A 26,071-nucleotide genomic window follows, 5' to 3' on the forward strand; every position below is an offset into this window, starting at 1 on the left:
CTGGCCTACTAGATAACACTGCCTTCAGGCACAAACCTCATATCTCCAACATTCTTTTCTCCATACATGAATGCCCTCATTATACAAGAGTTTCACACAAATGTAGTGAAAATAGCCTATGTACAAGCTCAACAGGTCGCATTAGATACGTTGTGAGTTTGTCCATAGGCTATTTTCACTTTTTTTAAACGTAAACATAAAAAAAAAATGAAATGGTGTTGGACATGCAAGGTTTCCACCTGACATCAATGATTTGACTTGTCTGCATTTTTATTCTCTTTCATCATGTCTGGCATGTTTTCTGCTTTCTAGTCCATCCGCATACATTCAGTGTCTGAGAATGCAATTACATTGAGAAATATACAGTAATTATACAGTAAGAAATAATTTATTAACAGTTTGTAGATTTACAGTAGGCTACATTTTAAGCACAACTCAATACAAAGAACTGTGGACGACACTATACAGCATTACACGTGTTTACAATAGGGTCCACCAATTAATTCATCATAACGTACAAATATACACTTCTATATTATCAAAAGAACATGAAAATCATCATAAAAGGAGGTAAACTGGGAAGAAACATAAACAGTGAGGGGAAAAGGGGTCGGGAGGGGGGGATTCAGATTTTACGGGGGCCAGTTTCGAATTACTTATTACTTATTGAGAGTGGTTTTGAAGCAGTCAAGGGATTCACATGACTTAATGACTGTTTTTAGGGCGTTCCACATTTTGGTTGCATAGGAGCGAAATTAATTTAGTCCCTTGTTTGTGCCGAATCAGGGTTGACGTGGTTTGTTGAACTCCCTCTGGTGTTGTGGGTATGGACTTCGTTGACATTAAGGAAGTATTTAGACAGGTACATGGGTATGAGGTAGGAGGTGACAGTCGTGGAAAGAATCCAAGTACATTTAAGTACTACTGTATACTTGTACAACTTTGAGGTGCTTTTACTTTACTCATGTATTTCCATTTTTCAATATTTCATACGTCTACTCCACTACATGTCAGAGGAATGCAGTATTGTTGTGTGCATGAGTCATTTACTTTGCTGTTGCCAATACTTTTGTACTTTTCCTCAAGTCAAGTTCTTCCCACACTGTAGGGTGTCTTCAGCGGGGCTCGGGTGACTCATGTGTGCACGCAGTCATTAACTATGTCCCTATTAAAACCTAACTATTTTAATCATTTCTTGGACAAGATATTAAATTGGGAAGATGAAGACCCAAGATTGGCACTTGGCATTCTAATGGCTATGCATCAAGGATGAGCGCCTTGCATTTGGCAACGACCACGCATAAAAAAATGAATAATAATTCCAGAAGGTCACTCATTCGGATCGTGTCAAGATAACGAACTCCAGTGGGAGAACACATTCATGTAGGCTACTCCACCTCCTGGTGTGATTTAGAAATAAGGATAGTGTTTTGCAAAATTGCTTCAATACTGTAGCACTACGGCCGCCCATATGGGACACACTGAAGCAACGATTCTCAACCTTTTTTATTTCAAGGACCCGCAGTTTTATCTCTGGGCGTCTGTGTTTACAATTGTACACTCTCAGAGTTACATGCCCCGTAAGGATCCATTTGAGACCCCGATGGTCCCCAACCCGACATTGAGATACACTGCACTAAAGTAACCAAGGTCACCTTGGTTTTGTACCTGCAGGGTGGTTATCTGGTGTAAAACGGTCTAGTGTAAACTACTGTGTCCTGTACTGGATGAGAGGAAACTCATTCTTTATTCGATAAAAGAACATTTCTTTTTTTTAAGCATCCACATCATGAAGCGTAACAACTTCTTTGAGATACTATTCCAGTATTTCAGGAATTTTATCAAAACGTAGCTTTTTCTCTTTCATGCAATTTGAAAGTGTGAAAAGCGAAGTGGTAAATGGAAATGATTCTACTGTCTCTGGGCTGTCACACGGCAAATCCTTGAGTGTCAAATGATCTTTGAAATTGTCCAAGTGGATGATTACGGGCACTCTTTTCACACTTTTCGTACAGTAGAGTTTAATTAACACTTCGCTGTTTAGTGGCTCCCTCTCTCTTCGCCGCTGACCTGGACCTGACCTTTACTGGATTACTGCGTTCAGTGGCTTGCCGGTGGTGCTGTGATCACCGGGCACACCCTCACACGTCCACGTGGAATGGCTGTGAATTGTTCAAACATAGAGTTCTTTTGATTTCATCTTCAAGGAGTGGAATCGATTTTTGTGTTCTTTTTTCCTCCTTTTCCAATTTGAGGAAATGGCCAAGTAAAATGACAGCCATCTCAGATGACTCATCTGTGCCCTGGTAATTCTTTTTTCATTTGAGGAGGGTGGAAATGATTTTAATGATTAGTGGGACTCTTATGTTTTGTGCATGAATAGGCAGGCTCCCACTAAGACTCAGCTGATTCTTTTTTCTTTTTGCACAAACAAAGAAATATGGTAATTATTATAATTTCATCACTTCAATGGCTCCTGTACTCCGGAGATACGGCTCTATGGTTGTAATTAAAAACTATTAAAAGGAGAATATGAAATAATCACTATTGGAGTTAGAAAATCTGTAAAACATTTGTGCCATGCTTGCTTGCTGAAAATGAAAACCCCCAAACCACAAACTTTCAACTGTATGTATTCTCTGTTGGAGGAATAAATAAAGCTAGGATATTATCCTAGGTTTATGTATGTCTTTGCTGTTAGGCAGAAACATTCTATCCCCATATTTCAACTTTTCACGTTTTCTTGTAGAGTCATGCCCAACTTCCTCTGTTTGTAAAAGTAGTAAAAATAGCTAGATCTACAAGTTCCCAACATATCACGGTGTGATGCCTTTTGAACTTGTAGATTGGCTATTTTTGCTACTTTTGAAAAATGTTGCAAGTGAACGTGACTAGTGACTACTGTACATGTGTTTACTCTTGTGGGTTACATAAATATTAAACCAGTGAAAAGTATTAACAAGAGCTTGTGACTGAATAATTACTACATTGGAACACATTGGTTCTTTTCTTTTTCTTTTTTTCCCCCTGAAAAGTAAGGCTTTTGGACATACAAGGTTTCCACCCGACCGTGATGTTACATGATCCGTGTCTAATTCCACGTCTTCCCTCTCATCATGCAGGTTCACAACAGGAACCTGCTGTCACTGGACTTCGACCGGATCACCAGAACGGAGAAAGTCTACGACGACCACAGGAAGTTCACGTTACGGATCCACTACGATCACGCTGGCCGCCCCACGCTCTGGGCGCCCAGCAGTCGCCTGAACGGCGTCAACGTGACCTACTCGCCCGGCGGGCACGTGGCGGGCATCCAGAGAGGCACCATGTCCGTCCGCATGGAGTACGACCAGAATGGCAGGATCACCTCGCAGATCTTTGCCGATGGTAAATCGTGGAGTTACACTTACCTCGAAAAGGTGAGAAGCACTGAGAGCAGCGGCGGAATGGAATGTACTTTGTGTGAACGAGAAGTTGATTGAAAGGAGATGTGTTTGCACTGAATCCTTATGGTCCTTTTCCACCCACAGATACAGCTTAAGGGCTACACACACCGTCTGCGAACGCCGCGCGTCAAAACAGCCACTTCCGTTATTTTCAATGAACCTATCGGCTATAGAGCACGGGTCTTCAACAGGGGGTCCAGGACCTCTAGGGGCTCTTCAGAGTTACTACATTAAACAAGTTTGAACTCTAGCATCCCTATTCTGAGGAGAACATTAGCCGAAAATAGCAGATCCACAAGCTCACAATGCCTCGCAGTGCGAGCCGTTTTAAGCTTGTAGATCGTTTAATTTCGCCAAAGATGTTTGATTTAGGAGGAACAATTAGCAGACCAAGTACAGAGCCAAAGCTCAAGTTTACGCTGATGATAGTAGTGTCAAACAGGTCTATGAGGCAATGTATGTAATCTATGAAAAAGTTTAATCCACAACACAATGCAACACCAACACTGGTGTGGAGAGACAGGCATCACAGTGAGAGAGAGTAGGGGAGGGACATGACGACAGACGACACGTTATTAACTCTAGAACACGGACGGTTATATTTGTGCAATTTTCATAAAGTTGCTGATGTCTGAGGTGGGTGGGTCTTTTAGTACCTTCATGATACTCAGTGACATCATAGATGGTAGGTTTGTTTCCCTGCCCACATCCCTGGTTTTTCCTACAGTCAGGTGTTCGGGTGAATTTCACCCGTGTTTAGTGATAGTGTGATAGAGAAAAATCCAATACACCCAGAATGGACTTTTTTATTGTTTTATTCACTGGACCATTCTCACATGTTTTATGATTAGAATGGGTGGTTCCCAACTTCATTTCTCTTTTTTGTAGCAATACTTAAAATAATATGCACGTTTTTCACCGATTTTACTCCCCCGTGATAGGGCCATCCCATGAAATCTATTTTCTTTTTTTGTGAAAAGTCATGATGAAATATTATAGAAGAGTACCTCAAGTTGCCATGCATTGCTGTACTGCAATATATTTTGATGAGAAATATTTTATATTGGGTAAATATACCCGTGTTTAGTGATGGTGTAACAATAATATGTTTAGTGTTCTAGGGTTAAAGACAGGACAACAGATTATATTAAACTGTGGTGAAAAATAAACAACAGTAGAGAAAGGTGTTTGAACAGCTAAATCCACCAGACTCAAGGATGTGATGTCAGCAGTGGAAGAAAACTGAATTAGCTTTTTAGATGAGATTTTAGATGATGTATTCAGATGCAAAACAGTGGGTGAAGTTTGTTTTTGTGCAAGCTCCATCATCTTTGTTACTTCGAGAAATGTTTAGGTATATAAACAAATACAAGTAACTGATATTGTTGTCTAGATATGGCATAGTACTGCATGTAAATATCTGAAGTTGTCTCGGATCTGTTGACCTACCTTTAAAACATTTTTACTTCTGTAATTGATACCACATACACACACACACACTGCACACACACTGAAATATGATTAAAGGTGACAGCATGCAGTGGATATAAGGCAGTACCACTCAATGAAGGAAAGCATGAACAGTCTTAGTGATTCTGTCACAGTGGGAATGTTATGTTAAACCACACACAGGATGTATGCGTAATTGCCTTGTGTTTATACTGTAGGGCAACAGAGAAAGGGAAAGGGGCATATGAGGCTCCTTATGCTGTTAAGTGAGATACTGTAGATACTTTATAAAGGGTATAGCAATGATAGCTTGTATACTACAAAAGCTATCTTTTAACCACATGAACCGTAGCGTACCTATTCTGGTGAACATTTGGTGAAACGTAATGCGTTCTGAGCTTGTAGATCAGCTGTTTTCGGTAAGGAGATTTGGTGTAGGGCTGGTAAAAAGGTGTTTTTTGACTGGGGGGTGGTCATATTTTGAATTGCCTGTCACAATTTGACCCCCCAGTATTAGGATGTATTAGGATGTTGATATTCAATCATCAGCCAACACTCCCCACTGACAGGTAGTACCGGCCTTATATAGGGCCTTAGTCCTACACCTCCCAGCCAACACTCCCCACTGACAGGTAGTACCCCCCCCTTTGATTTACATCAATTTCATCCTTAGGACCCCAAATCACACCTTGGAAAGCATGAGTGTCTATTTCATACAAAGTGTTTTTTGACTGGGGGGGTCATATATATATATATTTGACAGCAGGAATTGCCTGACACAATTTGACCCCCCAGTATTAGGATGTTGATATTCATTCATCAGCCAACACTCCCCACTGACAGGCAGTACCCCCCCCCCCCCCCCCTCTGTGGTCAACAAAGCATAAAGGCATTAAGTGGTTAATCCTCGTATCATCTTCAAGCTCAGTTACAGACATCCGCAGAGATGTAATAAAAAGTGTGCTTGTTGCATCTCACACATATTATATAATGTGTTGATAATGTTAACCCAGTTTGCCAATGCTGCTCGGCCCCAAAAATAGAACAGTTCTGCTCTCTAATTAAAGAAAAGATGTCTATGGAAGACATTTAAAGGGGCGCTATAGATTTAATATTTAATATGAAAACAGCAGCGATTCACCCCGTTAATAGTTTGAAGCCAATTTCACAGCCACCGCTAAGCGAGGAGTCATTGGCGGCATGTTGTGACAGCCCCAGAAATGATTTAAAGACATAATTTATTTGCTTATGGAGTCTGGCGACTCGTTAAATTTTTTAGCGCTGTCATGCTGGGCAGATCAAAAGATACAGCAAACATGGAACAAGACGCGGGGTGCTTATGAAGCCATCTCTTATGGACATCTTAATGTCAGGGGGATATCATGCAGCTTCCCTTTCAAGACCTAAATTGGATTCAGTGGACTCCGACATGCATGCCTGATTTGTGTTTGTGTGCTTGACATTTTGTTTGTCCTTTCACGGCGACGGCAGCGTGGCACGTCCCAACCCCTTGTACACTGCAGTGCCAACCCTATGAAACACAGATACATTTACTGAATGACTGTGCACTGTGAAAGTGCTCAGGTAACAGTGAGAGCAACTCATTAAAACTACTTCGAATTGCGTTTGACCCGTGGCCGTTTTCCCTTGTATAATTTTATAGCAGCATCATTGTTGGTTATTTTCTGAAGGGGTATTATTTTGTTGCGATCTTTAAACGGGCATCCACTGGGGCAGGAACTAATGAATGAGAGGCATAATGAGAAAAGAGCACATCAGATATTACATTGTCTCCCAATGCGGATCTAATTATATCCAAGTTCAGCATTAAAGAAACCTTTCTTTTCTTTTCTCCACAGTCGATGGTGCTGCTGCTCTACAGTCAGCGGCAATACATCTTTGAATTCGACAAAAACGACCGCCTCTCCTCTGTGACGATGCCCAACGTGGCCCGGCAGACCCTGGAGACCACGCGCTCCATCGGCTACTACCGCAACGCCTACAGGCCCCCCGAGGGCAACGCCTCGGTCTTCCAGGACTACAGTGAGGACGGGCAGCTGTTGCAGACCACCTACATGGGCACGGGCCGCAGGATCATCTACAAGTACGGCAAGCTGTCCAAGCTGCTGGAGATCCTGTACGACACCACACGCGTGGCCTTCTCCTACGACGAGGTGGCCGGCATGCTGAAGACGGTCAACCTGCAGAGCGAGGGCTTCACCTGCACCATACGCTACCGGCAGATCGGCCCGCTCATCGACCGGCAGATCTTCCGCTTTAGCGAGGAGGGCATGGTCAACGCCCGCTTCGACTACGTCTACGACAACAGCTTCCGCGTCACCAGCATGCAGGCCGTCATCAATGAGACGCCGCTGCCCATCGACCTGTACCGCTATGACGACGTGTCGGGCAAGGCGGAGCAGTTCGGGAAGTTCGGCGTCATTTACTATGACATCAACCAGATCATCACCACGGCGGTCATGACCCACACCAAACACTTCGACGCCTACGGCCGCGTCAAGGAGGTTCAGTATGAGATCTTCCGCTCACTCATGTACTGGATGATGGTGCAGTACGACAACATGGGCCGCGTGGTGGCCAAGGAGCTGAAGGTGGGGCCCTACGCCAACACCACGCGCTACACGTACGAGTACGACGCTGACGGACAGCTGCAGGTGGTCTCCGTCAACGACAAGCCCCTGTGGCGGTACAGCTACGACCTGAACGGCAACCTGCACCTCCTCAGCCCCGGGAACAGTGCCCGCCTCACGCCGCTGCGCTACGACGTCAGGGACCGCATCACGCGGCTCGGGGACGTGCTGTACCGCATGGACGAGGACGGCTTCCTCAGGCAGCGCGGGAACGACTTCTTTGATTACAACTCTGCCGGCCTGCTGATCAAAGTCTACAACAGAGCGAGCGGCTGGAGCATCAGGTTAGGGTGCTTTTTGTTTTGTGATTATTCTATTGATTACTTTACCAATTAAGAGATGGGGTTTTTGTGTTATGACATGTATATCAAAGAATGAAGATGTTTTTTATCTGAGTTTGCAAATGGGCTATCTTCACTACTACTGTACATATTGTGAGCATTTTATAAACTTTTTTGAAGGTTTTCAGACTTTTCACCTACAATGATTATATTGTTAAGCTATTGATGCAGCGATCATTTTGTTGATGGTTTGTTTTGGATTGGGGTTGGTTTCAATAGTTCTGCACCCCACTACATCAGGTACCGCTACGACGGCCTGGGCAGGCGTGTGTCCAGTAAGTCCAGCATGGGCCACCACCTGCAGATGTTCTACGCCGACCTGTCCAGCCCCACGCGGGTCACCCACATGTACAACCACTCCAGCTCCGAGATCACCTCGCTCTACTACGACCTGCAGGGACACCTGTTCGCCATGGAGCTCAGCAGCGGCGACGAATTCTATGTGGCCTGCGACAACATCGGCACGCCCCTGGCTGTGTTCAGTGGCTCGGGCATCATGATCAAGCAGGTGCGCTGATGGAAGAAATGCTTGTGTAGTGGCTCTGTCAGCTTTCAAACAAACAGACAAATAAGCCAATAATTCAGTGAACGTATCAATTAAATTCAATATTCTAAATAATTATCTCAAAACTGAATAGACTGAATAATAAACAGAAATCATAATTACATACAAAAAACAGTTAAATGGCTTCTACAGCTTGTGTTTGGGTTTTTTCTCCGTAAATTAAACGCCCTACTTGAGAATAATATAGCGTCACACAAAAGCATCAAAAGCATCAAAAGAGCTTGTCGATCTGTTACTTATTAGTCTAAATACGCTTTCTACTAAAAGTCGTGTATTAAACATTTTACTTGAGTAAAAGTATTGGCATCAAATACTTTAAGTGTACAGTATGAAACATAAATGTATGTTGTCTTTTACAAAAGTAAAAAGAAAATGTGTCAAAATCTTTGAAAAATAGCTGATCTACAAGCTCACAAAGTATTGCGGATTGCGAGCTTGTAGATCGAATAGAGGAAGTCTAAAATAGTGCTTAATTGGTTAATGTATGTTTAGTAATGATCTAATTGGTTAATGTATGTTTAGTAAATTATCTAAATCTACTTGTAACTAAATTCAAATAACTGTAGTGCAGTAAAAAGTACAATATTTGCTTCAGAGATTTGGTCAAGCAGAAGAGATTAAAATGGACATACACAACGTAAAGTAAAGTAAAAGGGCCTCAAAATTGTATAAATATTACTTTCCACTGCTACAGGGTTTCGTGTCATTGAAGTCCTTTGCAAATAAAAGAGTATGAGCACTCACTCTTACAGAGGAAAGCAAATTGGATTCATTCTCTACAGACTGAATTCCCTCAAGGACTGGTATTTTCAACTTTGTAATTTCCAGTCTAATCATTCATCTATCTACTGTAATACTTTGTGATGTTATACAGAGGTTAACAGAGGTTTTCAACCTTGGCGAATGCATTATAAACTACATTTTAACCATGATAGACACCCGTCCTTGGTTCTGGTGACTCATACTGCACTCCTTCTAATACTGTATGTGAGCGGGGCCATGTTTCGATCGTCTATTCTTTCACCCATAAAAACCTGCGATCATCGATTCTTTAGTTATGGGCCGTTGAAAAACGCAATCTGGGAAAAGAATCTAAGATAAATGCATTTTTGTAAATCTATTTACATTAAGGCAGTTGGAGACCGAGTTTTTACTTCCGGTTTTATCGGTCGCTAATAACCTAGAATCAATCATACGTTGGCAAAGACCACAATCTATCGTAAACCACTGAAAAGACCATTGAGCGTCTATAGGCGTCTTTGGCAGTGAAGCGTTGGATTTGATAGGACACGTTCTTGGCAGTCAATGTGTCGTTAAGTAATCACAGAGTGCAGTTCTGTGAGTAAACGTGGGCTATCCTTTTCCTCACCTTCCCAACGACAGGTGCTCCACACGGCGTTCGGCGAGGTGTACCTGGACACCAACCCCAGCTTCCAGCTGGTGGTGGGCTACCAGGGGGGCCTGTACGAGCCGCTCAGCAGGTTGGTGCACATGGGCCGCCGTGACTACGACGTGCTGGCGGGCCGATGGACCACGCCCGACCACGAGGTGTGGAGCCGCCTCAACAATGGGAACCACATTGTGCCCTTCAACCTGTACATGTTCAAGAACAACAACCCGCTCAGCAACGACAAGGAGATTAAGTGCTACATGACCGGTAAGGCTTTATGGCAGGGGTTCTCAACCTGTGGGGTCCGGACCCTGATGGGGGTCCTCACATGATTGGGGGGCTCAACTCCTACATTCCTAGTGCTTGTCAGGGTGGCAGTTCTTCATTCAAATATGATTATTTTGGGGGGTCTCAGCCTGAAAAGAACCACTGCTTTAGTGCATTAATAGTATTTGTAGTACGGTACTGCAGTGGCACAATTTGAAATGTGCACTCTATGGCCAGAAAATAATTAAATCTGTGTGTTTGGCTGGGGTTTGACTGGATTGTTGAATTACTCCACTAGACCTGTGCCCGATGCAAGTTGGGAACCTAGTATGCAATAGCATACTCTTTTTTTAATTCATTTGCTCTGATTATGCTCTCGAGGACCATTTTTGGCGCTCGCCAACAAAACTCCCGAGGTTTTGCTTGCTGTCTGTGAAAGGCTCTGCGAGAAGATATAGCGTCGATAAAAGCACTCGCCGACGCCTTCCCGAACCGTTTCTGAATATCTAGCTGGTTCGATATTTGGCCTTTTCACCGACTGGACATCATCAACTGAATTGCGACCGCACACCGAGAAAGGCCTGTACAACCAATGAGAGCACAGGACACTGTGAGTCTGTGCGTGCATACATACGTGTGTGTGTGTGTGTGTGTGTGTGTGTGTGTGTGTGTGTGTGTGTGTGTGTGTGTGTGTGTGTCCAGTGGCTATCATTTCAAAAGTGCTCAAAGGGAACAATGATGCGCGGCAATGCATCCTCTGTCATCGAACAGTCGGGTCCTTTCCCAGAAATATCCCATGGTTCTGTTGTTGCTTTGTGCTTGGGAGGAGGTAGAGAGAGAGAGAGAGAGAGAGAGAGAGAGAGAGAGAGAGAGAGAATGGAAGCATAGAAGCCCCATGCAGCCAGGGGGGCTGTTGTATCAACCTTTGTGTCTTGAAGACAAACAGTAATGTTAAAGATACCGTGTGTATGTCGGGCAAAAACCTTTTATATTCTTCATATCCCCACCTTCTTTTTTTTTACTCTGATCTCCCCTTTTTTATCTGATGATTTGACCCATCTGATCCAGGAGCACTTTTTTACTATTTTAACATTATTGACTTATACTGTACATCTCCGGTGAGTGCCTGGTTATATATTTTCCTCTTCCCACTTTTTATGTTTTTGTTTTTGGTAAATGAATGCCCTATATTGCGTCACACAAACAAGTCACCAAAATGACCGAAAATAGCCAATCTACAAGGCAAACTCACGCCGTGTTGTTATGCTTGTAGATATGCTATTTTCAGTCAAGTCTATTTGACACAGGCAGAATTTACTGGCCAAGAATAGGGGTGGGACGATATGGGTACCTCACGATACGATATATATCACGATATTAGGTCCTCGATAACGATAATATCACGATATTCAATATATTGCGATATTTGCGTGTATGATGATGTATAATTAATGATAAGAGGCACACTTCACACGGGTGTGATTTTTTATTTACAAAGTATATTTTGATCCACAAAAAGTACATTTCAGAAAAAGGCCTTTTAGAGTATTTGTATGTTATGGTATTGCTGCTTTTACTTAAGTTGAAAGAACACCAACTGCTTTTACCTGTCTGCTCTAAAGCACTAATTAAGGCTCCACACAGTCCACCATTAAGGACTGCTCGCTGTTTGAATTCACAAGCAGATTTTTAGGTACGGCGCAGCAACTCTGCTTCAATTGTGATTGATGGCGCTGACATTTCCATTTCATTCACTAAATTACCAGGGTCTTTTCTTTCATTGTCCTCTCAAACAAATTCTTATTTAAACATGTCGGTCGGGAGTGGCCACAGTGTGCCGTGACACCTGCCCCCTGGCAGGTGTCACGGCAATGCTGCATCCTGTCGGTAAGAAATCATCTCTGTCGGGTGGAGACCTCATGTAGGTCTGTTACTTTTCAAGATTTAAATACGATCTATCTACTACTAAAAGTAGTAGATCGGCAAGCTCAAAATGCTTGTAGATCTGCTACTTTTGATGCTTTTGTGTGAGTTTAGAATATGGAGATAAAAGAGGTTTCTGCCCTACAGAAAGGAAATATTATTGTCGCTGACGGGGTCTCCAGTCACCAAGGCAGGTCAGGTTGTGGCCTCCTGGTGGCGCTAATAGTGGCCAATGTGAAAAGGGTGCCATTCTTCTTACGAATCTGGAGGAGTAATATCAAAACATTTGTTTTTCAAAGTCGGCCTCCTGTTGGCGCTATAACAGGCCGTTCTGAAAAGTGTGTGTGCAAAATTTGGCATCAACCAGGTTAACGGTGCCAGAGATTAGCGGTACACAGACGGATGGATGGACGGACGGACACACACACACCGACACACACACACGGTGCAAAACATACTCTCTCCCCATGCCTTCTGCCTTTTGGAGACAATTGTAAAATTAGCATTAGGCCTAAAACAATATAAAACTACAATGTTACGTGAAATGCCTGTATTCAAAATTTTACTAGAGTAAAAGTGTGTATTGGCATATACTTAAATGTATCAAAGTATAACAGTAATGTTGAAGGCTAAATGAAGCATAGTGTTAGTTCATGCAGGGCATGGGAGTCGCAACAGATCAGCTGTAATCAGCTGTCAGTCTGCTGATTGCTTTCAATCAGCCACGCTGTCCTACACACCAATCACACCTCATTCCCTCATTAAGGCGGTCCATTTAAATATGGTTCGATCCTACACCAGACCTCTGTTTCAACTTCACAGTTCAATCAAATAATCAAAAAAAGTGTGTGTGTGTGTGTGTGTGTGTGTGTGTGTGTGTGTGTGTGTGTGTGTGTGTGTGTGTGTGTGTGTGTGTGTGTGTGTGTGTGTGTGTGTGTGTGTGTGTGTGTGTGTGTGTGTGCGCGCGCGCGCGTGCACACACGCGTGCGTCATCGTAGGTGCAGTACCTGTAGGAATCTGCCGCCATTATCTCCATCACTTAATCACTACTCTGCTCCAGAACAAATGTCTATCGCAAATGATTGCAAAATTCCCGTCCTGGCATTTACTCCAATCAAGTCAACTTCAAATTATTGTTGTTCCTCCAACCAGTTATCAGTGATCAGAGGTAATCGCTGGGTTGCCGATGCCAGCTCCCTCCATTCTCAATGAGACAGAGCTGAGTTGCCACTGTACTTGGACTGCTGTTTCCTGTGTCCACCTAATCCCTTCGGCAGAAAATAGCAGATGCGTTGTGAGATTGTTAAATCTGCTATTTTTTGCACAATGTTCCCCTCCAGAATAGGGATGCTGAGGTTCAAAGTGGTTAATCACAACTTTGCAACTGAGGGTTTATGACCGAGTGGTAAATGATTCCAAGCGGCTGATGGGCGCCTTGGTTGGAGCTGTTATGATGAATCATCCTCAGCGTGCATGCCATCGGGGTCGTAACCAAGCCACCAGTGATTAATGGAGATTAAAGCCACGCTGTCTCGCTGTTGCCGTGTGCATCTCTGTTCATTGTGGATGGTTGTTGTCATAGTATACTCTACAGTGGTGGTTCCCAAATGATGTGGCAGCGAGGCACGCTGGTGTGCCGTGCGACAAGTCAGGTGTGGCCTAAGGGTTTTGTGACAATTACATGTTATTACTGCAATATAACTGCCGTTATGAGTTGTTGTTGTTGTTGTTTGCTATCAGTACTTTTCCCCCAGTAGTATATTTTCTGAAGTCAATACCACTATTCCAAATAAACTCACTATGGCATGACCTCTGAGGGTAGCAGTTATAAATCTGGAAGTAAGTTTTCACATTCACTGATTCCGCAACACAGGGGATTGATGAGTGACGTCACAACTTCGCTCCTCTATAGAGATCATATATTGGAAATCCTGATAATTACTCTTTAGCGTTCATTTGTTAGCCTTTTCTTCAACTCTCTGATGTTTGATCCGATCCCCCTGTTCTCTGCAGACGTGAACAGCTGGTTGGTGACCTTCGGCTTCCAGCTGTACAACGTCATCCCCGGCTACCGCAAACCCGCCACCAACGCCATGGAGCCCTCGTATGAGCTGGTGCGCACTCAGATCAAGACCCAGGAGTGGGATAGCACCAAGGTAAGCCGGTACCCGAAACCCCCCCCCCCCCTCCTCTCTCTCTCTCTCTCCCTCTCAGACACCCCCCACCTGTCAGATCATCCTCCTCAGCCTCTGGCCTTCCACCCTCCTCCATCCATTAGCAGTCAGAAAAGCACTGCATGGCCAGAATCCCAGAAGATGCCGCCGGCTATCACTGCCAAATCATGGCCCATTGAGCCAGACCCCTGCATGCTCCCGGTCTTCAGCCTGGGGGGAACGGGGGTCAGGCTAAACAGCTCTTGTAATTGTCCTGCCATTAGGGAAATTCACTCTCCATTCTCTCTACCACTGGCCATTGATTTCATCTCATTCTTACACCCCGGGCCAGGGTCTGAGAGGGAGCAGACATGCTCTGATTCCTGCGTTTATCAGCCCTTTTAAGTCGCCTCCAACTCACCTGAATTATTGAAGAGGTTGCTGATGTTATCTTGGGTTGGGTTACAACCAGAGAATGCCACCCATCAGGCAAGCTGATGGGTGGCTGGACTAGAGTCATGTCAGGAGCCTGTAAGGCTGTCATAGCTATTGAAAAAAGGTGAATATGATCATGTGGAAGCCCTAACAATAATAATAATAATATAATAATGATGATGTGCCTCCACAGTATCCTACACTACAGCACCTGTATGCCCCTGCCACATATGTCAGAGTTTTATTTATTGATTTCAGTTCTGCGTTTAATATAATTACGCCCATCAAACTACCGGTATTCGATAAACTCTTGTCCTTGGGTAGCAATCACTCTCTTTGTCTCTGGATTTGAGACTTTCTGTCAAACCGGAAGCAAGTGGTATAAAGATTGGCAACATGCTTTCTCAATCCATGACTCTTAACACTGGGGCCCCCCAGGGCTGTGTTCTCTCAGCCCTCCTCTTTGCACTTTATACCAATGGCTTTATTTCACATTCTCAATTTGTTTCATTTTTTAAATATGCAGATGACACAACTGTTGTTGGTTATATTAAAAATGGTGACGAATCTGCCTACAGGGCCGAGGTGGCAGCCCCCGTAGACTGGTGCACTTCGAATAACCTTATTCTAAACCTGGCTAAGACCAAATAAATGATCCGGAAAAACGAGATTATGCCCCCATCCCTGGTTATCGATGACCAGCCTGTTGTTTTTAGGTTTTCTAATCTCAATTGCACCCAAAAAACATGAACTTTTAACATTCAGTAGATTTTTTGTGATCTGGGGTTTTCTGGCTCAAACAGGTGCTCTGATTTGCCGGCAGTTTGTGATGTAAGAGCCTGCAAATCCCATATATGTCAATGGGATTTGCCAGCAAATGTCACTGTTTTCACTGTGTTGCCTGTTTTCATTGTAGCTCAAAAGGCTTCCAAACCCCAAAGAAAACTTCAGACCACAGAAATTCCACTGAATGTTCAAAGTTCTGTTTTTTTGGGTGTAATTGAGGTCATAAAATCTAAAACAAAAAACAAAAACAAAAATAAATGAAAATGAATGTCATAAAACCTTTAAATTCCTTGGCACCACTATATGCTGCTGAAACATGAAGTGGAGGCTGTCAAATCACGCAATTTCCTTCTGCCCATTGCGTGGCACACACACACACACACACACACACACACACACACACACACACACACACACACATTGTGCATTGCCAGATTTACACTGACTATTTTTTAAATCCTGTTGTTTACCCGCAACCTGCGGTCGCATATCGCCCTTAAGGCGCCTTACTGGTCATGAATGTAAATGCATTCATTGTATCGTTGCAAAAGGTAAAGTCGCTGCCTAGAGTTTGTTTAACGGCATGCATGTTGTGTGATTGCAGACCTTAATGATAACAGCTGGCTACTTACGCAACTTAATGGAACATATAATGATTCACCTGCTCTCAACTGTACTTTGCATGCATCAGGAGGCAAAGTGTTACTCGAGGCACTACAGCCCACCATGGTCGATTATACAGGACATGAAACACTTTGGAATTGAGGGATGTTTCCTTTGCCTGTCTTGAAAACCACAGGTCATCTATGAAGCATGAAGCCGTATTAGCTGAGATACCAGCTACCTCCCACTCGCCGAGATGCACTGCTACAAAAAATGTCCTGTTTTTTTTTAAATCCCATCGTCTGTCTCCTATTCCATAGGGAATAGCTGAGCTCACCCCAGGTGCATTCGGCAGAAAGGAACCACAGTGCAGGAAGAATCTAATGGAATTCAAAGGCATTCTCACTATTTCCATTTCAAATGCTTCCTCCATGTGACATGCATGGGAGTGGAAGGGCTTGGAATAAATTCAATAATGTATTTGAGGTCGGCTCTCACAAATCCCACAGAAATCCGGCAACAACATCCTGGCAAATCATCAACACTCGTAAATGCCAGAAAGACATTTATCATCAGACATTTTTAGCCCATTGTCAAAATTAATTAATGTTTTTAATAGCTGGGCATGTTGCCGTTGGCAAGGCCGCTCACCTTAGGGTTAACTAGAAATGCACTCTGTCGAGATGCCAACTTGCGTCTTGCACACAAGTAGGCGATATATGGCCATGAGGTGCGCTCACCACTGCTGGTACGACTGCTGCTCTTAGTCCTAAAGCTCTCTGCTGCTGTCTGGGTACGACTGCTGCTCTGAGTCCTAGAGCTGTCTGTTGTCTGTCTGGGTACGACTGCTGCTCTGAGTCCTAGAGCTGTCTGTTGTCTGTCTGGGTACGACTGCTGCTCTGAGTCCTAGAGCTCTCTGTTGTCTGTCTGGGTACGACTGCTGCTCTGAGTCGTAGACCTCTCTGTTGTCTGTCTGGGTACGACTGCTGCTCTGAGTCCTAGAGCTCTCTGTTGTCTGTCTGGGTACGACTGCTGCTCTGAGTCGTAGACCTCTCTGTTGTCTGTCTGGGTACGACTGCTGCTCTGAGTCCTAGAGCTCTCTGTTGTCAGAGATGGGCAGTATTTGAAATACATGTATTTGAAATACGTATTTGAAATACTTTTTTTGTATTTTGTAATTTGTATTTCGCTGGGATGGAAGATGTATTTTGTATTTAGATACATTTTTTGACCCAGTATTTGTATTTTGTATCAAAATACATTTTCAATGTATTTTGCCCATCTCTGTCTGTTGTCTGGGTACGACTGCTGCTCTGAGTCCTAGAGCTCTCTGCCAACCTCTCCGCATGTTCGGACTAACGGACTAACTTCGGATCTATGGGCAGTCCCCGGGTATGACTGCTGCTTTGAGTCTTAGAGCTCTCTGCTATTCTAAATCCTGTAGACTCATTATTGACATTATACCAACCTTGAAACGTACCTTGGTTACATCACCAAGAATGGTGGTCCCTTATTGGCTGTTGGAGGACACTGACAAAATACATGGCGTTTTTCAGTGATGAATTATCTGCAGAATTCTTGACTGAGCACAAGAACTGTCAGCAAATGAAAGCCAAACATGAAGAGATGGGATTCAGACCATTTTAGGTTTCTTTGTATTTACTTGTAAACCTTTTACAGATGACCAACGGATCCTTCGCACAGTTGCCAGTTTGACCAGTAAACCCAGCAGCTACGGTAATAATATTGTGTTTCAATTAGGTGTTACTGTCTGCCAGCATGGGCAGCTCCTGTCCAGTAGTAGTGCTGCTGTCAAAGGTTTATTTTACATCTACAAGCCCAACCTCAAGTATATTCAAGAGTACTCGAGTCATGATGGAGCACAGCTACTCTGAATTGAGTCTTTAAATAGAAATTCTAGCCTAGATCTTGAGGTTTTACCCACATTTGTTGGACAGGTATTTCTTCTTCATTACCTCTGGTGTATTTACTGCGAGAGGAAGCCTGAGATAATTAACTTTGAAATCGCAGATCAGTATAGTTTTTATCCTGTGTGCAAGACATTCTATGAATTATGTATAGAACCCCTGGTTTCTGAAATAATGTGTATGTGTCAAAATGTCCTTTCCAAACACAGCACTTTTGGGCCATATATAATGCTGCACTAGTGTGTACCACAGACAGACAACGCAGCTTAATTAAACGTAGAATTCTTTGAAGCATAAATATAGATCGTAAACTGCAGACACACAATATGTCTTAAACACTTTACATTTCTTTTTTTTTTTTTTTGTGTGTGTGTGTGGAGTGACAAGAGAGAAAACACGCCCGCCCATCTCCTTTCATTTAGGCTCCTATTACAAACAACATTCGCTGTCAGAGACGCACACGAGATTGAAAAACGTGGCGAGGGAGCAGACAGATGAGCTTTGCGGTCCACCAGGTTTGATTGTGAGCGGCGCTGTGGGCTGATTGCAGCACGGCCGGCCCACGCCCACGCGAACGGAGCCTCGGCCAGGGAGTCCCGGGGGGCTGTTTCAGCAAAGTGGAGCACGCCACGCGGCCGGCCGGGCGCCTGTCCCCTCGCACCACCCTCACACACACACATGCACGCCGCCCTGGGGACAGCTGACCGGGGTCACAGCTCTGGCACGTACGGGTAAACAAACGCACCGTGGTGTGGTGTGAAGTGTCCCCGGGGGGCCATTTTGATTCTCCTAGTGGGTGACTGGGTGGCTCAGCCGGGGACGAGCCAGGCCCAGAGCTGTCACAGATCTGTGGATGGGGTAGATTCTGTTGCTGTCGGGCAGGAACCTCTTATCTCCATTTTCCATGTTTTGAGTTTTTTCATAAATGAATGCCTTACTTGATCACACTAACAGCGTCACACACAAGTAGCTGATGCAAGCTCGAAATGCGGCGCGAAGCGACGTGGTTGGAGCTTGTGGATCTGCTACTTTTGATACTTTGAATACTGAAAAGTAACAGTTCCGGACATATGAGGTTTCCACCCGACAGAGACGATATAGGAGGCTGCCGGTCACCGCAGCCAACTGGCTCCACCAGTCTCCCACCTCCGCTCACGTCTCTCTCCTGTGCCCCGGATCACCCCTTCATATGGCGCCGACCTCAAACCGAATTAGAAACTGTCACCGGGATGCCGGACACGGTTGACGAGTTCCTCAGGACACTTGACACTCGGTGGCTTATCGCAGCTTGTTCTTCTGCCTCAGACCCGTCTCGCTCGGCGCCTCGGTTGGCTCATATCCATCCCATATCACCACCCCCGTCCCTTCAATGTTTACTTATTTTCCTTCCCGAGGAGCAGCTCTTGTCAAGTAATATTAGGGCAGGGGATTAATTCTCTCTGAAGGGAATGCGCAGCGCAGTCCATACGAAGCTTTGGTGCCATGAGGAATTACACAGATAGAGTACATAACCAACTAATTCCTTTTTTCATACAGTATATGGCACAGCAGGGCTGTCAGGAGTTAGTAGCTTCACTTTCTCTTTTTAAATATCATACGTGTCAGGAATGATAAGGGACATGTGGATTTTCCTGTATATGTTTTATACAGGACATTCACAGTCGTGTCGCTCACTGAAAATATCACTGTTGTCGGGGAGAAACCTATCTGCATATTTCAACCTTTTGTGTTTTTTTATTTTATTATTATTGAGTGGTGCAACCACTCCTACAACCAGCAATGTCCATGTACCTGTGTACCTGTGTACCTGTGTGTGTGTTTGAGCACGAGTATGTTACTTATTTATACCAGTAGAGGTCGCCAGAAACAGAGAGAGGGGTAGTGCTGTGTCTCTAATGAGAGAGAGAGAGAGAGAGGGGGGGGGGGGGGGGAATTGCACCACTCAGTTCACACGTGTGTGATTTTTTTTTATTATTTCAGCTTATGTTCCACTTTAAAATTCAACCCACAGGGAATAATTAAAGTGGCAGTTTGCAACATTTTGAACCCCAGAGCGGGTTGTCTGAATGCAATTGTTGAACATTTGCATATACAGTATGTGAGCCCTGACACTGTGTGGGATTTCAGAATCACTTGGATGCATTCAGGTGTGGATGAATTTGAAACACAGATAGGAAGTAAACACGGGTTGCCTGGACTGGTTTTTAGAATAGGCTACAGGATTTCTCTCATAGAACATATACTGTATAATATCGTGATGATGATACACCACACTCACGCTAGATACGTACATCACACTGGACTGGAGATGAAGCCAAGAGTGTAGCAACAGGCACCTTTTGACAGATGGGTTGAGGGATACAGTTTTTGGAGGGGGAAAATATTATTACTGAAGGCTGCTTTGCAGAAAGTTTGCACTGACTCCCTGTCATTAGAGTTGACTTAAAAGCACCCTATAGTGTACTCAATACTCATAGTTTCATTGTACAGATATTCTACTGTTAGATGGATGTTAGGTTCTTAGCTTGCTTATGATCCTTGATGACTATTTCTATGTATTTGATGTATTACCATGTGTTGTTCTAGCTTACTCTCTGGATTAAGAGCGTCTGCTAAATGCTTAAATTGTAAATCCTTCTAAATGGTGTTGTATGTGAACCCTAGTGTGGCAATTGTAAGAGCTCAGTGTTTGGTTTAGAGGGGGAAGGTTGTATACACAAAACATTCTGTGTGGTATTTCATTAGTTTGTTCGACACAGTAAACTGAAAATATGTATAAAATATCACTGGAAAATGAAGTAGTACAAAAAAAAAAAAAATACATAAAAAAATACAGCACCACCAGTATGGTTGACCATTTATTGTCAACCATACTGTACAAAAAAATCACACTCGTGTGAAATGAGGGGCGCTCTTGTCATCATACGTCATCATACATGATCTCATTCTCAACCAATGGCACATCTCCCACCCAATCACAATTTGCGTCCTCACTTTTGTCTTCAGCGTTTGTGTTTACACACTTTTGTCTTCAATCTTTGTGTTTACACAAACACTCAAAGCTGGGCATAGGAGGGGCATAGGAGGGGGGACGCCCCTCAAAAAACATTACTTACACAGCTCACATTCTGCGTATCGCTGCTGTCGGTGAAAACCTCGTTATTTTCAGGATAAAAAAATGGAAGCTCAAAACATGTGGCATTGTGACACGTTTGGGCTTGTAGACTTGCTATTTTTCCTACTTTTGTGTCACTGTAGTATGATGAAGTAGTTTGATTTAGGAAAAAAGATAAGAGCATTCTGCCCGACAGCAACGATATTCAACTTGATATTAAGATGAGGCATTACCAATGCCGACCTGCTGGTTCTCAGCAAATATGCACAGCTGTCTCATTCACAACCACAGCAAGAGATGGCACACACGTACAGTAAGTGTCACAGCGCTGCATGCCTCCTTCAAGTCCCTCTGCCCCGACGTGTGTGCACTGCTGTGTTGTTTATAAATAGGCTGAGTTTGCAGAGCATGGCTTACAGTGCCATGTTCCAGTCAGGACTGAGGTGACGGGCAGTCACTGTAGCTCTGTACCGTATGTCCATCCAGCACCGTTTGAGCACAGCACATGCCTTAGACAAGTCACAAATGTAAACAGCACGAGACGTTAAGGCTAAAAGTACAACAATAATATATTGTTTCTATTATGTATTCAATTCATCGACATCGTATAAAAAATATCACAATAACATCAACAAATACAAAATACTATGTATGTACAAAGGAGAAAAAGGAAAATGTTGGCAGTGAATGACATTTACCTACCCTTGTGGTAGGACACCAAATCAGACACCATAAATAATACAAAATAATCCCTGCACTGACAGCACTAGGTACTCGGAATTGAAATTCTGGATGCAAAACATGTTTCTTTCTTTCTTTTTTCTTCGCCACTAATTTTTTTACACGGCTGTACAGAGCTGTATGGATATATGTACTGTTACAACCCTAAAAGGAGTGGAACAAGTATGTGGCCCTGGGGACCCCGATGAAGTATTTAGGGTTTGAGTGGTTAAGTACTAAATAGGCTGGGTCCTGACAACACATACAGTACACAGTACACCATACCCTGCATGAGCATAGGCCTTCTGCTGATGGATTACTGAGGTCACAATAATAAACCCCCAGAAAACATTTGGTGATGCTGCTGATGTACTGTTTTAATGATGCTTCTAATCTGTGGAATCTCTTTAATTTCTTCAATTCTTATTTTATAAGATGATTTTTATTGTATTGAACAAAGACGTTTTAGTTTTGCTTATTGTACTGTAATCTACTGAACTTAAGGTAGGATCCCTTCATTTCTCCTGGACTGTGTTTCTTGCTCAGTGTGCAAGCAGAACAGCTATGTGATCATTGTGACTAACATGAGTTTGTCGTGTGTTTGGCAGTCGGTGCTGGGCGTGCAGTGCGAGGTCCAGAGGCAGCTGAAGGCCTTCGTGAAGCTGGAGCGCTTCGGGCAGATCTACCGGGCCAAGAGTGCCGGCTGTCCGCAGCCTGAGGGAAAGACGCTCTTCGCCTCCGGCGGCTCCATCTTCGGCAAGGGTGTGAAGTTCGCCATCCGCGGCGGCCGTGTCAGCACGGACATAATCAGCTCGGCCAGCGAGGACGGGCGGCGCATGGCCGCCGTCCTCAACCACGCCTTCTACCTGGAGGACCTGCACTTCACCGTGGGCGGCATGGACGCCCACTACTTCGTCAAGCTGGCCTCCGTGGAGGCAGACCTGGGCCTCATCGGCATGACGGTGGGGCGCCGCACGCTGGAGACAGGCGTCAACGTGACGGTGACGCAGGTCAACGCCGTCCTCAACGGCAGGACTAGGCGCATCACCGACATCCAGCTGCAGTACGGCTCGCTGTGGCTCAACACACGCTACGGCAGCACCGTGGATGAGGAGAAGGTCCGCGTGCTGGAGCTGGCCCGGCAGAGGGCCGTGGCGCAGGCCTGGTCACGCGAGCGGCAGAGACTGCGGGACGGAGAGGAGAGCTCGCGCACCTGGACCGAAGGGGAGAAGCAGCAGCTGCTGGGCTCGGGGAGAGTCCAGGGCTACGACGGCTACTATGTGGTGTCGGTGGACCAGTACCCGGAGCTGGCGGACAGCGTGAACAACATTCACTTCATGAGACAGAGCGAAATGGGCCGAAGGTGACATGAACATGAGGCCCTGCGGTGAATCGGACTACACACATAGATAGGACAGAAGACATTCTTGCCAAAGACAGTTGCGTACATGACCACTTAACTTGTTTTGTTCTTTTTGACTGTGCTCAACTTGTTTTGTTTTTTAAAATATACCGGAAAAAAAGGAAAAAAAGAGGATAAAACTAAGAGAAAATCTGTGGTTACATTCCGTTGCACTGTATTAACGGAAGAGTGACCTTGTCCTTTTTAAAAGACTCTTTAACAGTCTTTGCTCTCCAAGTGCGGCTGCTAGAGGATGAACATATTGCGATGTCTGTGACTTACGTTGGTGACTCCTGTTCTTTCCCTTGTTCCGGTTGGTGATTCTGTTCAGAGGAATCCTGGAGTTGGTTAAGCGGTATTTGTCCACTGACGCCACTCCGCTGCCAGACGAGTACATTGTGACTCTACGAGCTTGCTCCATTCTGCCTTTTTGCTTCGCCTCAGCCAAGGAGATTCCTTCTCGTTAACTTTTCTTGTACTTGAGAAACAGTCCCCCAGTCGTCGATAAATAATGGACAGAAATCATCCGTTGGCTGTACAACCCCGGCCGTCAAATATTCCACTGAACTTGTCTAAGCACCTTCATTTGCGTGATGTCTTGTTTGATGTGTTTTTGTTCTTATTTTTTATTTAATCTTGAAGTGAAAGCTTGATGCTCTGTTGTCTTAGTATGGAAGGCTTTGATGCACCATGACATGTGCATGTGGACTGCCTTCTGTACAAACTAAAAATGAAAGAAACTCCTTTAATCAAGATGAAATGGTACGGTAAAGCCAACAAAGGGATTTGTGGTCACATGATATTTTACTTTATGTCTGTTATTATTTTCGCCATGAATCTGTTTCGCGAGAGGGGAAAAAAAGGATGCTGTAACACAAATCTGCCCTCTGCTTTTGATTTGACTGACTGTGGTCAAACAACCTGATTATGACCATAGAGGCAACCCTGTGCTTTTCATTTGACTGACTGTGGTCAAACAACCTGATTATGACCATAGAGGCAACCCTGTGCTTTTCATTTGACTGACTGTGGTCAAACAACCTGATTATGACCATAGAGGCAACCCTGTGCTTTTCATTTGACTGACTGTGGTCAAACAACCTGATTATGACGATAGAGCCAACCCTGTAAGAAAATACTGTGGAAACAATGTCTGTATTAAACGACAAAAAAAGGTATTTTATGGGAATGATTTTGAACTACCTTTTAGTTTTCTTTTATAAATAGCTATATGGAATAACAGTATAACAAATGTGAATTTAAAAAAAAGAAATGTGAACTATTGTCCCTTTTATTGTTAATTGTTGTACTTGAACAATACTTAAGGGTGTGTCGACACGTGGAATAAACTATTGAAAGGTGGTTTAGTTCAAATCAACTATTGTGTTTTTCATTAGTGTAAGGACTACATTTTACCGATCCATGGCAGTCAAGCAATTTATGGGAAATATAACAGATGGCAAACACTGCTTTTATCAATTTTCTCAGTATTACCCACAAAATACAATCAAATAATTTGTTTGAATGAAAGGGTGTTCATAGTGAAAAAGGGGTTTTGAAATCTGAAGAAGCATTACTAAAAACCTACTGTTGTTGTCAACAACTGTGGTGGACAAAGTACTCAACATCAGTACAGTACTCAAATACTTAAGTTACTCATACTGTAAGTGTAAAACAAATGTAATATCAACACATTGCTGTTTTGAAATTTATACAGTTTCTGCCCCATATGAAAGATTTTCCAGACATTTTCCAAAAATACCAAAACTATTAAAAATAGCAGCTCTACAAAAACACATTGTGAGCTGGTGGATCGACGAGTCGAACGTCAAGTCAAAGTATCCAGAAATACAAATACTCAAAGTACAGATACTCAAAAAAGTACAGATACTCATTACCCAAGTAAATGTACTTTGTTACAGTCCACCACTGCCTGGTAGCAATGCTGTGTGTCGAGCTAAAACCATGAATATAGCCTTTGCCCCGAGGACTGCTCTGGGGTCTGCCTCTAAAGTGCTCTCATTCTTCAGGATATAGGGCTTCTTCATTGGCTGGTCCTTGACATGCATTAGACCTGCAGGTGTGTTACTTCCAGCTCACAGACTAAAAGGTCACAAGAGATACATGCTAACCTTGGAAAATAAAGCCTCATGGACATAATTACCACCGGGTCCCTCAGATGCCGGCGCTCCCACGCGTCTCCTGTTCTCCTCAGAGGGGACCTCGCAAAGAAAGGACAACTTTAGCTTGTGGTAAAAATGTCATTATGTGGGAAAATGCTAAATTGAGACGCGTCAGAACTGTTTTGGGAACGGTATCATTGATTTGATAGCTAACTGCACACGGCAGGACTTTCTTGTCGACATTTCTTCAATGTTTTCCCCTTTCCCATCAGACCCCTTGAGTTTGTGTGTCGTGAGACACGGGGAAGCATAATTGAAGTGTCTCAATCTGTTAGAAAAGTAAAGCGTTGCAGATCACGTTTAATTTTTCTTCAGTCGGTTGAAGCGCTGACATTGTTTCCCCCCCGAAAAACTAAATATGGATGTTCAACATTATTATGAATGAAGGGTATTTGCATTGTGGAATATTGCACTGAGAACTGTTGTGTGTCATAAGACTGTATCTTTTTCTAAAGTTTCAGACTCATTTTTGAGTTTCTGTTTGTTCTCAACACTGTGTTTTTAGCGCTTCTCTTGGACCCTTGTAAATATAGAACATTGAAACGAGCTGTAAATAAAAATGCAAATGTAGATACCTCTTAGAGCTACCCTGTGTAGTCTTATTGGTAGAATAAAACGAAAAAATAAAGGGAATATTTTGTGTTTAAAATGTTATGTGTTTTGTTGACTACAGGAACACATTATTATGTCTCCTTAAGGCTTCCACACTTAATA

The 26,071-nt window shown here is 43.7% G+C and overlaps 1 protein-coding gene across 2 annotated transcripts in view; it reads left to right on the forward strand.

Moving 5' to 3' along the window:
* Nucleotides 1–24,230, forward strand: part of tenm4 (teneurin transmembrane protein 4) — a 272,029-nt gene extending 247,799 nt beyond the window's left edge. For both annotated transcript variants that reach the window (XM_080772373.1, XM_080772374.1), the window contains 6 exons: nucleotides 3,123–3,419; nucleotides 6,755–7,830; nucleotides 8,128–8,395; nucleotides 9,836–10,109; nucleotides 14,046–14,188; nucleotides 22,381–24,230. In XM_080772373.1, the coding sequence (XP_080628499.1) occupies nucleotides 3,123–3,419; nucleotides 6,755–7,830; nucleotides 8,128–8,395; nucleotides 9,836–10,109; nucleotides 14,046–14,188; nucleotides 22,381–23,139 (2,817 nt within the window). In that variant the 3' untranslated portion in view covers nucleotides 23,140–24,230. The remainder of the gene's footprint in view (nucleotides 1–3,122; nucleotides 3,420–6,754; nucleotides 7,831–8,127; nucleotides 8,396–9,835; nucleotides 10,110–14,045; nucleotides 14,189–22,380) is intronic.
* Nucleotides 24,231–26,071: the final 1,841 nt, after the last annotated feature.

Source organism: Protomyctophum bolini (assembly GCF_963924005.1).
Source record: "Protomyctophum bolini genome assembly, chromosome: 9".
NCBI lineage: Eukaryota > Metazoa > Chordata > Actinopteri > Myctophiformes > Myctophidae > Protomyctophum > Protomyctophum bolini.